Source organism: Pongo abelii, chromosome X (genome assembly GCF_028885655.2).
Source record: "Pongo abelii isolate AG06213 chromosome X, NHGRI_mPonAbe1-v2.0_pri, whole genome shotgun sequence".
In the NCBI taxonomy this organism is placed as follows: domain Eukaryota; kingdom Metazoa; phylum Chordata; class Mammalia; order Primates; family Hominidae; genus Pongo; species Pongo abelii.
Genome location: NC_072008.2, coordinates 140,162,508 through 140,175,886, shown reverse-complemented (window position 1 = coordinate 140,175,886; position 13,379 = coordinate 140,162,508). Strand labels below are relative to the sequence as shown.

Sequence of the window (13,379 nt, the reverse complement as noted above, 5' to 3'; positions counted from 1 at the left end):
TTTGATCTAGTTAATTAATTATAAAAAACATAAAAGTTTAACATGCTATAATACAGTATCTTTTTGTAATACATACCAACATATCATGTTTGCTTCTTTAACCTTAAGTTCTTGAAAACTTAAAACAGATCCTAGAATAATGTTTAGTTAAGCAAGTTTATCAATTTGATATCTAAATATTTTCACAAATATGCAATCCATACTTGATCATAACTTGCACATTTTCTTCTTGCTTTTATCTACTAGCACATAAGCCATTTTAATTATTAAAGATGGTTTAATAAATAGCAGCTATAGAAATGGGATCACTGAAAGCTATAAAGGATCCGTTCATCTTAGGGATGTTAATCATTTTTTAAATTTAGGGAGTAAAGTTTCAAGTAGTAAAATTCATTAGGGTTTAAAAAAGTGAGGGATGAGATGGACAGCTCACTCTTTTCTGAAAGAATAAAAATATGCTCAGAGCTCCAAGTAGGGTCATAAATTATATGATTTTAAATAATAAAACTGCATCTTTCCATCTTTGATTTTTAAATCAGTAGTCTTCCTGTTGACTTAGACATCCTTTCAAAAATTTCAAACGTAAGCTAGATTACATTTGTTTTGAGAAAATAAAATCTCCCCTTTCATTTTAAAAGTAGATGTCCTCTGTAGGCTGTATCTGTTGAAAGATTCCCTTTTACAGTGTTAGCCCTGTTATTTAGGTTGTTGCAAGCTTTCATTGCAGTCCTTTCAGGCATCTGGATAATTCAACACATTTCATTGCGCCTTCCTCCTCAGCATAAAAAAGGCCAGACAATAGTTCTACTTCCTTCAGCAATCACAAGTCAGGAGACAGTTAAAGAGAATCTCAAAGCTTAGCAGAGTACTACCAAACTGAGGATAAATGTTATCTTTGAGGAGAAAAAAAGAGAGAAGCTCCAAAAAATACCATTTTGCCCTCTTTGCACATAGGTAGTAGAAGATTATCACGCTTTATTTTAGTTATAGCAGACAGAATATTAAATAACTTAAAGCTTCCTAACTTAAAAGCATATTTGTCATCTAGAGTTTTTACTTCTCAATCATGACATTTTCAATAACGGACTTATTGGTGTAAGATTATTAAATAATGAGATAATTTTTAATACCATGATTTACTTGCTTTGGAAGACAATGTTATTATGGTGATGCGGTTTTAGAGACTGTTTTGAATGTAAAACTTTATTTTTTATTGTGTTCCATACCATGACATATTTTCCACTTAGAAAATTTATAATGGTGCAAAGATGGACAAACTTAATCAGAAAAGTGATTGAAAAAAATGATGTGTGTAAAACATTTCTGGTTTATAGCTTTTTCTTTGATTATAGTATTACAGTCTGCTAGCAATTTTATGGTTTGTAATACCAGAAGTTCCACTTCTAAGGTCACATAAACAGGAAAATCAAAGTGTTTCAAACAGAGTGTAAAAATACCTTTAACACTATTTAATCTTAATAGTGAATCACTTTAATGTCTACTGAGTCTATTCTCAAGGTGGGAGAATTAATTTGAGAAACAATTTTTCTACTGATGGCAAGCAGGTTATTCTTATATCTTTTCAATATTTGCACACGTATTTTGATGTAAAATATTCGATATGTAAAAAATATGGTTGTTAGTAAGAGGAAATTGTGTTTTAACATACTACTGAGAAAAGCAAAGACCCACACAACAAGGTAATTTTAAGGCATCACATATTAGCAAAATTAGCTCCATGTTGTAAGTTCTAGTACCAACATATTTCAACTAAATTATGAGAGATGTAATTTAATTGTATTTTAATTTGATTACTCTTTTGATTTAAAATAAGATTAAATCATTACTAGAGATAAGAAATGTTTGTAAATAGACACTTATTCTAAAAAATCAAAGTTAGCAAAGACCAGCTTGTAAAAGTAAGGTTTACTTACAAGTAAAATTTAGTAAAATGTGTATTTTAAACGTATTTGTATATCAGAAAAGTTGATCCACCTTCTGGTGCCATTTGGTCTTCATAAAATCCTTTGAGATTGGGTTAAGTATATTTTTACTTTCTACATTTTTTAAACCAAGTTATATTAACTGTGCATGTTCAATTAGTGAAGTTTTCTGCTTCTTATCAAGTGGCAAATCTTTTGAAATTGATATTTAATTCACATGGACGCTATTTAGTTGAAGATGTATTTATTTTATTTACATGATTTATGTTGGCATATGCTATTGAAAAGAAATAAGATTCAGAAATTTATTACTGACGCTAATTTTTCTCTTTGTTCTGCTAACATAAATTTTCATAAACAAATTAAGGCCTGGTCCAAAAAATTCAAATTTCATTTTTTCAGGCTGATTTGTGTTAATATGATTGGCATTCAAAAGAAGATTGATTCATCTAAAAACTATGAAATGTTTGCAAATGAGGGAATACTTCGTTTAAAAAATAAAGTTAGTAAAGACCAGTTTTGATAGACTTCTAATGAAATCACAGTTCCTGCTCTAGGATCAAATAGCAAAATAGCATTTGAAATATTTTGTTTGGGATCCTCCACCTCCATTCTGTTTAGTGAGTGTTCTGATCTGCTGGCTTTGTTTTAGGCCTCATGGGCATGCACATGAGCACACGAACACAGAACCACACAAATGTAGCAAAACACATATTTCAGTGGGACACTAAACTTCTCATCCTGGGCAAAACCAGAGTGTAACAGACCTTAACTGCAAGTGTAGTTCAAAAATGTAGAGTAGTAAATACACATAGAACAAAAGCTCTATTCTAGTTGTGTGAGGAACATAATACTCTTAAATTACTTTCTGGTTTCCATGGGGACCTTTTTGTTCTAAGATACCAATCATTAGGTTTAACACAGCCACTTAATATTATTTCTAAATCAAGTAACATGATTTCTCAACTGGGTAAAATGTCAATTTTATTCTTAAAGGTGTTCAAATCCAAACTACTTGAGATGGCTGCTTTATATGGCATAATTAAATCTAGAGGTCAATACAGAAGAATCTCTTCACCCCTTTTCAAGGCAGATGAAAGCTCAAAGTGGGTCTATTTTGCGGGGAATATTTTGCTGGGCATTCATCTGTTTTTCTTTGAATCCATCATAAACTCAAAATAGTGTCAAGAATTTAAAGTTGTGATGAGAATCCTTAGGCTCAAGAAAGATAACAAGTTCTCCCTCCCTTTGGCCAGTTTCCATACCTTTCTTACACATTCTGACAGAACATCTGGGCTTTCGTATAGGCATGTATTCTATATCATATATACATACATGTGTATATACGCCCACTGGCCAGTCTGTTTGGTCATAAATGATGTGGCTGGGGGATAGGAGTTGTGGCTCCTTTATTTTGCAGAATGCCTGAGTATTGTTTGTCTCACAATACTGGGAGCGAGCAGGAGCCCGGTGGGAGCCTGGAGCCTTAAGCCCTGGGCTGTGGTCTGGGGGAGGGGACGGGGTTGCGGGGTCACAAGCTCTTTGCTTTTAGCCTCAGCATGACCACAAGTTTTAAAGCATGAAGGGATCACGTGCTTTTCTTTGAGCTGTTAGTTATTCTGACTTTTTGGGGGGGAGTGTGTGTGAAATGCTTTGTTCTTTAGATTTTTTTGATTCTCTAGGTATTTTGGCTGATGATTAAATTTTTTTTCCAAAAGAAAGAGACAAAAATAAATCATTTGGTGTATCAAAATGTCCTAGTTTCTCATAACCTATATCTTGTACTTAGTTTTACCTTGCGCTAGACAGGTACTGAGATGGAATAAATTATTTTCACCAGTTGGGAACTTGATCCAGACATTCTATATGTTGCAAACCCTTAAAAAAATTAAGAACAAGAAAATATCCTGGTAAAGCAATCTCAAAATACCTTATTCCGGGTATTGTTCTAGCTTTAAAGGGAAGGAGGACTGGGAGGAGGGGTGGGAGATGGGGGGTGGCGAATAGGAAGACTGGGAGGATGTCTTGTTTAATGAACTGCTAAAACTTTTGGAAAATTTTAAGCTAGTGAAGTCCCTCAACACGGTATTTCCATTTGAAAACCTTTACTTAAATATGTCACTCTTGGGGAGTTACTTCTACTTGTTCCCTTTAATAGGATGATTTCATCTTTTCCAACCTTCTTCTGTCTCTCCAACCAAGACACATCGACTCCGAATGCCAAATAAAGACTTTTGAAGATAATGAGATTTATTTGGGAACATTTTCCAAAATCAGGGTAATGGGTTTTTTTGTTCTGATGTTGAAGAGGATGAGGATATGTTTACTCATTGACCCGGGAGCTCTGGCTGCAGCTGTAGGACACAATTAATTATGCTAATAGTTTGTGAGGAGCGGATGTAGCTCCCCCAACCCCCCTTTTTTCGAGGGGAGGGGAGTTTGGCAAAAGGGGAAGGAGACGCCCTGGGGTCGGATCACATGATATTATCTTCGCGCCACTTTCGCAAAAACCCTTTTTTTTACTCCAGGTTTTGCTCCAGCTCAAAGGTACTGTTCTTATCTTGCTTTAATACAATGCTTCTTAAAGTCGGGTCTAAGTTGTCTTCCCTCCCCCTCCTCTTCTTTCCACTGCTAGTCGTTACCATTAAAGGTCGAAAGTTGCATTGCAGTCGGTGCAATCTCACAGGAGGGATCTGGTTGGGTAGTAAACTTCGGGCTGCGTAGTTTCCAGAAAGTATCACGCAGACGTGCCAGGGTAGGCTGCAAGGTCTGTTGCATGAAAAAGGGGAGGAAGCCCACCTGTGCGAGTGACTCGCGTTGGAGAAATGATTGTGGTTTTCGTTGCATCCACCGCTGACTCCTGAGGGGCGCTGGCAGTTCAGGTTGGACTCTTTCGCGGGCCAGGGGCGGGAGAGGCCAGTCTTTTGTAATGTTTGCCTGAGCTACTACTGTGCACCAGTGCACCAGGTTGAGAATCACATGGCGCCCTTGTCCTCTTCTGGGCTTTGGGCTGCCACAATCACCCTGGTAACAATGGTGGAAAGGGAGGGGTCCGGCTTCATTTTGCACCCCTTCCCTCCTTCCTTACCCCGGCTTGCCTTCCTGGGCTTTCCTTCTCCGACCCAGCGTGCTCACTGGTCTCTGATTTGTAACCTCGTACCCTGCACACCCCCGCCCACCCCCCGCCCCGCACGCTCCCCAAATCCCATCTTGCGCCTGTGTCCGCCAGGGACGCGGAGAAGGTATATAGCCCGGGTGTCTCTCATTTTGCCCGGTGTTCAAAGTCTGGTATACTTAATTCCATTTTGATTGTGCGTCTTAAACTAAGACATCATTTTATTCTACAGAGCGCTGTCGGGCTTTGGCCTTGAAGCAGCCCGCCCTCAATTGGTTCTCATTAGCGGTGGAATGAGAGGAGAAAGCAAGATAATTGCACCGTATCTTCCGCACATTTGCGCGTGTATTCGGTGGCTGCTACCGTTAACGATACCTGCCAAGAAACCCTGATTTAGTGGGTGAGGAGGGCGCCTGGCAAGGGCGAAAGCCTCCCAACAGTAGCACAAGGTGCTAGGGGTTAAAACTTTCACATGTGCATAGAGTAAGTCGTGTTTGTATTTCTTTCCTCCTCGGGCCTTAGGAACACTTTCAATCTAGCGGCGAGGTGGCGCGCATGCGCGCGCCGGGTGGGGGACACCCCTGTCCCACGGCTCCGTGGGCCTCATCGTCTGTCTCCGGTGGGGGGCTGAGGCGAGCGCCGCGGGAGCGAGATGGGACAAGGTGGTAGTGAGTGCGCCATCCTGGCCCGGATGCCGGTGGCACCCACACCGGCTCCGGCCACGGCCTCTGCCTGGGCCGCTGTCCCAGGCGCGCCTTTAATTAAGGACTCCAGCTTGGGGGAAGAGAGAAGAGAAAATGCCGACTGCGCTCCGCCGGTGGGTAACTGGGGCTCGGTGGGGTTTTCGCTTTGGCGGGGTGGGGGTTCCGTTTCCTAATTCCTGTGCGGGCCGGGTGGGCGGGGGCGGGCTTTTTTCCCTGGGCTATTAAAGGCAGAGGGGCGGGCTTTTCCCAGGGATATAGCTACGGACAGAGGGCCAAGGGGACGGAGCGCTCCTCAAGTGGTGGCAGGGAGGCTCGTGGCCCCGCGTCGCCCTGGACAGGGGCGCTTTGGGGTGAGATGTGCGCTCGCGGCCCTGATCCATTTAGTGCATGCTTTTTCTCACTTCTCTTCCCCCTCTGGCTCCGCGGGAGACTGCGCTCGCACCCGGCCCCGGAGCGCTCGAGCTGCGCGCTGGGACACCGGGTGTACGTGTGGAGGGGACACCCAGAGAGGGCGGCCCGTGCGGGATCCCCGCGCTCTCCACCTGCGAGGGGCGGGCCGGAGCCGGGTCCCGCGCGCGGTTGCCCGAGCGGGTGGCTGGGCAAGAAGGGAGCCCTTCGTTGGGGCAGCTGTGATCCGGTAGAGTTGACTGGTTGGGTGGGAGGGGACGGAGCGGGCGGGACTTGAGAAAAGCAAAGTACCAGAGTGCAGTTGAGAGGTAGCGGGCAGCGCGCGGGAAACGACTCCCGTTTTCTTCTCCACCGTTGACCTTTAGGTTCCTGGAAAACTTTGGTGGTGAGGGTGTGAAATGAGGGGGTGCACGTGGAGGGAAAAAAGGGACTCCCCTCCCTCTTGGCTTCTATCCCACCAACCCGGGAATGGAGGGGGAGGGAGGCGTGGGATTGGCGCGTTTTTGGTGCTTTGAATGGAGAACTCCGTTTCCCATGATGCTTTGTTTCTTTCTCTTTAATTTCGGCGGCGGCTGAGGCTGCACGAGGACTGGAGCGCGTGGTGTGAGCAGCTGGAGCACACCCTGGACGCGCGGGCTGCTCGCGGACTTCAACGGGAGCATTAGGTAAGGGTGTGAGAGACGCGGGAAGAGGCAAAAGGGAGCCACAAAGGCGTACAGGGAAGGACTTCTTTCTTTCTTTTCCTTATTATTATTATTATTTGCAATGTAAGGGGTTTGGAGAGTGACTGTCCAGCGTGCGCGAGGGATGCCAGATGAACCGCTAATTAGCAAAAGGTAGTAACCAGAAGGGCGCCCTGTCTGATGGCTGTGGGGCTCAGTTTGGCCAGGTTGGGCTGGCAATACTATGCATTTGGAGTCAAGTTTGGAGTATTTTTTTTTAATGGAAAAGAAATCTTTACAGGTGTAGAAACCCAATTTAAGGGGAAAAATGTTATTTTTCTCATTTCTATACTAAATCCATTCTTCCCTAATAGAAAATTGATTCCAGATTGATGTATAAGTTTTATAAATCAGGTTAGTTTGTAAAGACTTTTAAAGACTCATTTAGTGGCATAAGGTATCGTGACGAAAGTTCAACATTTAAAATTCCCTCACTCGTTTAACGTATTACAGATTCTGTCCCAAACGTTTTTGTTTTTCTTTTAAACAAAAGTTACCCCATCATGGAAGAGATAGGAGACCCTGTGAGCCTTTTTCACATAGAGGCTCACTTCCTTGCTGTATGTCCTTAGGTAAAATAAGCACTTGGAAATGGGACAAGGTTTTCTTATGGAAGATAATGACATGAAGGGAAGAAGAGCTAATCTGCCTACTTTGGTTTAATGGAGAAAATGGGTCCATAAATGTTTAAACAGAAGTAGAGCCCTTTGAAATAGATCAAAATGTGACATCTCTCAGCCATCTGTGCATTATGTGAAGACTGTAAGGCTGTGTTTCTTAAACCAGCTCTAAAATTTCTCTCATTTTCTATTAATGGGGTGGGGGCTGGGAATATTCATTTAATCTAACAGTCACTTTCCGTATGGAGCCCAAAAGCTCTAAATGATCTGAAGACTCGAATACTCATCCTGGGTTTTACATGCTCCTTTCTCTAGGTCCTCCTCTTATAAAATCAGGGTGGATAGAATGTGCCTGCAAATTACTGAGATGCAGATATCAAATTTTCTTAGATGGAGAGGGGGAGTCCAAAATCCGCTTATACGTAAGAATTGGACTTTTTGCAGTTGCCAGTGTTATTCGTGTTCAATTCTGTGTAAATAATTGAGATTATTAATATTTCTCAGGATTTGGCTGAAACCACAAAACCTAGCTTAGACTCTGTAAGCCAAAGGAAAGCCTGTTTCAGGAATATTAACTAGTAGTTTACTTGTTTAGTTTCTAATATGTGTGTGTGTGTTTTGTTGTTTTAACCAGGTGAGTCTGCATGGATCTGTGAGGACGGAAAAGAAGAGCTCCTGGAAGACTTAAAATTTTGCTACAGGAATAGGCCTTGGCCATGTAAAAGTGCTTACAGTGCAGGTAGCTTTTTGAGATCTACTGCAATGCAAGCACTTCTTACATTACCATGGTGATTTAGTCAATGGCTACTGAGAACTGTAGTTTGTGCATAATTAAGTAGTTGATGCTTTTGAGCTGCTTCTTATAATGTGTCTCTTGTGTTAAGGTGCATCTAGTGCAGTTAGTGAAGCAGCTTAGAATCTACTGCCCTAAATGCCCCTTCTGGCACAGGCTGCCTAATATACAGCATTTTAAAAGTATGCCTTGAGTAGTAATTTGAATATGACACATTTCAATGGTTTGTTTTTTGCCTTTTTGTTGTTTGTTGGGAAAAGATGGTGGGGACTGTGCAGTGTACAGTTGTGTACAGAGGATAAGATTGGGTCCTAGTAGTACCAAAGTGCTCATAGTGCAGGTAGTTTTGGCATGACTCTACTGTAGTATGGGCACTTCCAGTACTCTTGGATAACAAATCTCTTGTTGATGGAGAGAATATTCAAAGACATTGCTACTTACAATTAGTTTTGCAGGTTTGCATTTCAGCGTATATATGTATATGTGGCTGTGCAAATCCATGCAAAACTGATTGTGATAATGTGTGCTTCCTACATCTGTGTGAACACACCTCCATGCGTATCTCCAGCACTCATGCCCATTCATCCCTGGGTGGGGATTTGTTGCATTACTTGTGTTCTATATAAAGTATTGCACTTGTCCCGGCCTGTGGAAGAAAGGAGGATTTTTATCGTCTTCTTATTTTAACTTTTAAAAGCTGTAAGTTCTGATATTTAGTCATTGTAAAATGATCTGTTTTGCTGTTGTCGGGTGGATCACGATGCAATTTTGATTAGTATCATAGGAGAAAAATTGCACGGTATCCATCTGTAAACCGCAGGACCTTTGTTGGCGGCATTCCTGATCAGCGCTACAGTAAGATAGATGGTAAAAAATCCTTTCTCTAGTTGCTGCTATTAAAAAATAATTTGAAATATATTTGGATTTCTAAAAACTATGATAGCTAATTTATAAAGTATGTGTTTTGGAACTTTGGTGAATGATCAGATTGTTACTGAATGTGAATGAACCTCAAAATAAATGAAATTTATAGATCTGAAAAAATGACTCTTTTTAAAAAAAAATTAATTAGCAATGCTAGAGGAGTTTGTAAAATATCTCTTGGGAGGATCCTAAAGGAAAACTTGGACATAGCTGGTTTTCAAGTTTGCATTTACATAAAGCACCAAGATGCCTAATTTTAGGAATTTTATTACCCTGACAATATTTGGGTGACATGTACTAATTTTGTTTTAGTACACGTGCTCATTCTTAGGAAGGGAATGAAGAGTTGTAAACCAATGGGACACATACCTTTAAGGAACTGGGCACATTTTGAGGTCTGACAGGAGAGAAGAATGAACTTGTCAATCAAACTCTGTTTTGGGGTTCTTGGAGAAGAGGATTTGGTGGCAGGGCTACTGAGAGGGATGGCTGCTGCCTTGCTTTGGAGTCTAGCAGATGGAAACCTGGATGTGGGCCTACTGTTAATATTTAGGGTTCAGGGGGCTCCATAAGGTGACTAACCTAAAGCAGAAATTTCTCATGCCCAGCTAATTAGTGGTTTGAGACTGAACACCTAAAAAAGGTTATTTGGATCCTCTAGTGGTTCTTAAAACTTTAGCACTTACTAAGACACAGCCAGGCAACCCCATCTCCAGAGATGCATTCAATAGGTCTGGATGGGGCCTAAGGAATTGCATTTCTTTATTTTTTTCTTTTTGAGATGGAGTTTCACTCTTGTTGCCCGGGTTGGAGTGCAATGGCCCAATCTCTCATTCACCACAACCTTCACCTCCCGGGTTCAAGTGATTCTCCTGCCTCAGCCTCCTAAGTAGCTGGGATTACAGGGGTGCGCCACCACGCTTGGCTAATTCTGTACTTTTAGTAGAGATGGGGTTTCACCATGTTGGTCAGGCTGGTCTCGAACTCCTGACCTCAAGAGATCCACCCACCTTGGCCTCCCAAAGTGCTGGGATTACAGGTAAGGAATTGCATTTCTAACCTTTCCCTAGGAGCTGATGCTGCTGGTCAAGACACCATACTTGCAGAACCACTGCTTGAAAACAGCTAACGACCTCAGCTTCTAGGACAAAGTTAACAAAGAAAGTTGTTTATTTTAAACTTCATAAAATTAAAAGAACTCGAAGCAGGGACTGGCTTGCTTTCCAGTTCTATGTTTCATATTTTAATGTTAATCTTTAACATCATGTATTTGGCAAATGAAGAAACGAGGCTTGTGGTAGTTTTACTGTCTGCCAACATGAACATTTAGTTCTCATCAAAAAGGTGCTGCCAAACTAAAAGATGGTATCAGTATGTGTCATTCTTACTTCCTGGTGCCATGGAATTTTCTAATTTTGAAACCCTTTTGATTTTTCCTCATAACATCAGTCCATTTTAATCAGTAAGAGGAACTCTCTCTGAATTGCATTTTAGTCTTGAGCTAGTTGCCTAAGGCTTCAATTTCCTCATTAGGGGAAATACAGTGATAACATTGGTCTACCTCAAGGATATGTGGGTTAAGTAAGTTCTCTTTCGTGGTGGCGGCTGGGGGGATGGATTTTAATTGTTAGTGATGAAGTGAAATCTTAATGAAAAGAGACTTAGGGTAGTAAATTCTGTCGTCCAGTATTAAGTATGTGTGTGTAATTTTTTAAAAGTGACTAATGCTTGAGGCAATTATACAAACATAAATAACTACAGGTATTTCCTGTGCTGTCTAATGCTGACTACGTTGTTGGTGCCTAATCATAGTTAAGTTTGATGTGGCAGCAAAGAAAAGGGTCTCCCGCCCTTTAATAAAGTAGCTCAGTAAAAGAGGGGATTAAAGCTTATTTGTTGTAATTCTTAACACCACCAAACCTCCACTTTAATAGTACAAGTTTATTGTCCTAGTGGTTCACTGGTGCTTTACCTAACGTGGCTAATATGCAGACAGTTATTGCAGTTTCCACTTTTAATAGGCATGTGTGGAAGGGCTGTGTTCCTTAGGGTAGGCCACTCTGCCCGCTAGAGTCAATTCCTTCATCTAAAGTTAGGGCCGACCTTGATGATCCGAGGACCCTTTCTAGCTTCAAAAATTCTGATTCTATATTTGCTCAAGTTAGACTAATCCAATAATTCTTTTTTTTTTTTTGAACATTTCATCTTTTACCTTTTAGCACCAACAGACTTGATAACAGCCTGATGCTGATCTGACAATGGGTTGACAGCCTTCCCCCACTGGCCCTTAAGTCTGCTTAATAATAAGTCCTTTGCTTCTGTCATTCTCCTGGGGGATGGCCTACTGCCCTCCTTTCTGTACAATCTGGGCAAACCGACTGGTGATGGCAAGAGTGGTGTCAATGAAGTGGTCTACACAGCTGGAGAGACAATTTTCAGTGCGAGAGTCTAGGCGATTCCCTGGCTTCTCCACACATTTATCCCAACATAACTCCATGAAGTGATGCACCTGTGCAGTAAACTGCGCCTTCTGCTGTTCGGCAGCCACCAGGCGCTGCAACTCCACTTCATCGGCTTCACCCAGCTCCGCCATTGTTCACCACAGACTTATCCAATAATTCTTCAAGTGTTTTGCATTGAAGTCATTTGTCTATAATACTTGGGAATGGGTTAATTTAAGTCATTAATCATGGGCAAAATTAGTAATATCTACATACGACATATATAGCTTACTCATTTTTAAATAATTACAGTAAGTTCAGTAGAAGCACTGCCGGGTATAATTTCTATCTTTGGTTCAGACGGTAGTTTAATATCCCATGGCTTTCCAAGGTCATCAGTATGGGCATTCATTCCCCTAGACAGAAGAGTCAATGTGGCACAGGTATGAATGAGCTTAAACATATGTCAACTTGGAAGTTGCTTTTTTGGCAATTGTCAGTCATATTAGTTTTGAAACAAGGGACATATAGCAAAAAGGAGGGGAAGTTATGGTATAAAATTGTAGCTGAAAGAATCCCTACTTACAGATCAGAGTCCAGCTTTATTCTTTATTAGGTGAGGAAACTGAGACCCAGGAAGAAATGACTTGCTCAAGGTTTGAGTAAATAAACAAATTAGGGACCAATATAATCAATGCCTGCTAGAAGTTTGGAGGCCTGGAGGAAGGCAAGTAACCCAGGCCAGGGATGGAGCGTGGCTGGGTAGGGAAGTACTTCCCAGAAGCAGTGTCAGGGGGCGGTTCCTGAGGGACATTAAGGCAGGCAAAGAAGGCCAACGAGGGGTTTTTTAGGCAGAGTTGTTTTGCAAAAAGCAAGGGAAGGAAGACATCAGATGGGAGCTCTTCCAAAGAACAGCGTTTAGTTCAGAATGTCTGGTGTGTGTGAGAGGACAGGTGGCCCAGGGCCAGATCACAGAACCTTGTCCCAAATGGAAAGGGTAGTCACTTAACAATTTCAAGCAGTGAACCCCAAATTTACCATTTTAATAAGATCTCTCTGACGACAATGTAGAGTCTGGCTGGGAGAGCACTGTGCTGGAAGCCAGTTAGGAGGCTATTTTACAGATGGGAGATGAGGATTTGCGTCAGGACAGAGGCAGAGGGAGAAAGACAGGAGACAGATTTCTCCTACAAATACATGGGCACATTTAACACAATTCCAATCAACATCTCAATGGGATCCTACAAGTACATGGGTACATTTAATACAATTCCAATCAACATCTCAAAGGGATGGTTTCCAAACCACCGTAATTCTAAAGTTCGTATGTAAGAATAAACAGGGAAGAATAGTCAAGAAAATACTGGGAGGCAGAGCACGGCTGCTCACGCCTGTAATCCTAGTCCTTTGGGAGGCCAAGGCGGGAGGATTGTTTGAGCTCAGAAGACCAGACTGGGCAACCATAGTAAGATGCTGCCTCTAAAAAAAATGTTTTTTAATGAAAAAGAAAATACAGAGAAAAAAATCACAAAGAGGAACTTGTATTAACATATATTAAAACTTATTATAAAGCAGCATTTAAAAAGTGATGCTAATGCAAAAATAGATGTCTGTTGTTGAGATTCCTGTTTTGATTGAAGTATATGTAAGTATTTAGATTATCATTAAGGAGCTATTCAAAATTGGTAAAGAAAAGATGGATTAGTCGA

General features: G+C 41.4%; 1 protein-coding gene and 1 long non-coding RNA gene across 2 annotated transcripts; one reads left to right on the top strand and one right to left on the bottom strand.

Moving 5' to 3' along the window:
- The first annotated feature begins 3,945 nt into the window (after positions 1-3,945).
- On the top strand, positions 3,946-9,349 carry LOC129053058 (uncharacterized). Its single transcript, XR_008518187.2, has 2 exons — positions 3,946-6,835; positions 8,147-9,349. It is a non-coding gene; the product is annotated as an uncharacterized LOC129053058 (long non-coding RNA).
- Positions 9,350-11,407: 2,058 nt separating this feature from the next.
- LOC100445694 (mitochondrial import inner membrane translocase subunit Tim8 B-like) lies at positions 11,408-11,822 on the bottom strand. The gene has a single exon (XM_054545084.2). It carries the CDS (start codon positions 11,820-11,822, stop codon positions 11,571-11,573), a length of 252 nt encoding a protein of 83 aa, XP_054401059.1. The 3' UTR covers positions 11,408-11,570.
- Positions 11,823-13,379: the final 1,557 nt, after the last annotated feature.

What these genes read in the sequence shown, in the direction of transcription:
- LOC100445694 (XM_054545084.2), bottom strand. Translation starts at nt 11,822, where the DNA reads ATGGCGGAGCTGGGTGAAGCCGATGAAGTGGAGTTGCAGCGCCTGGTG.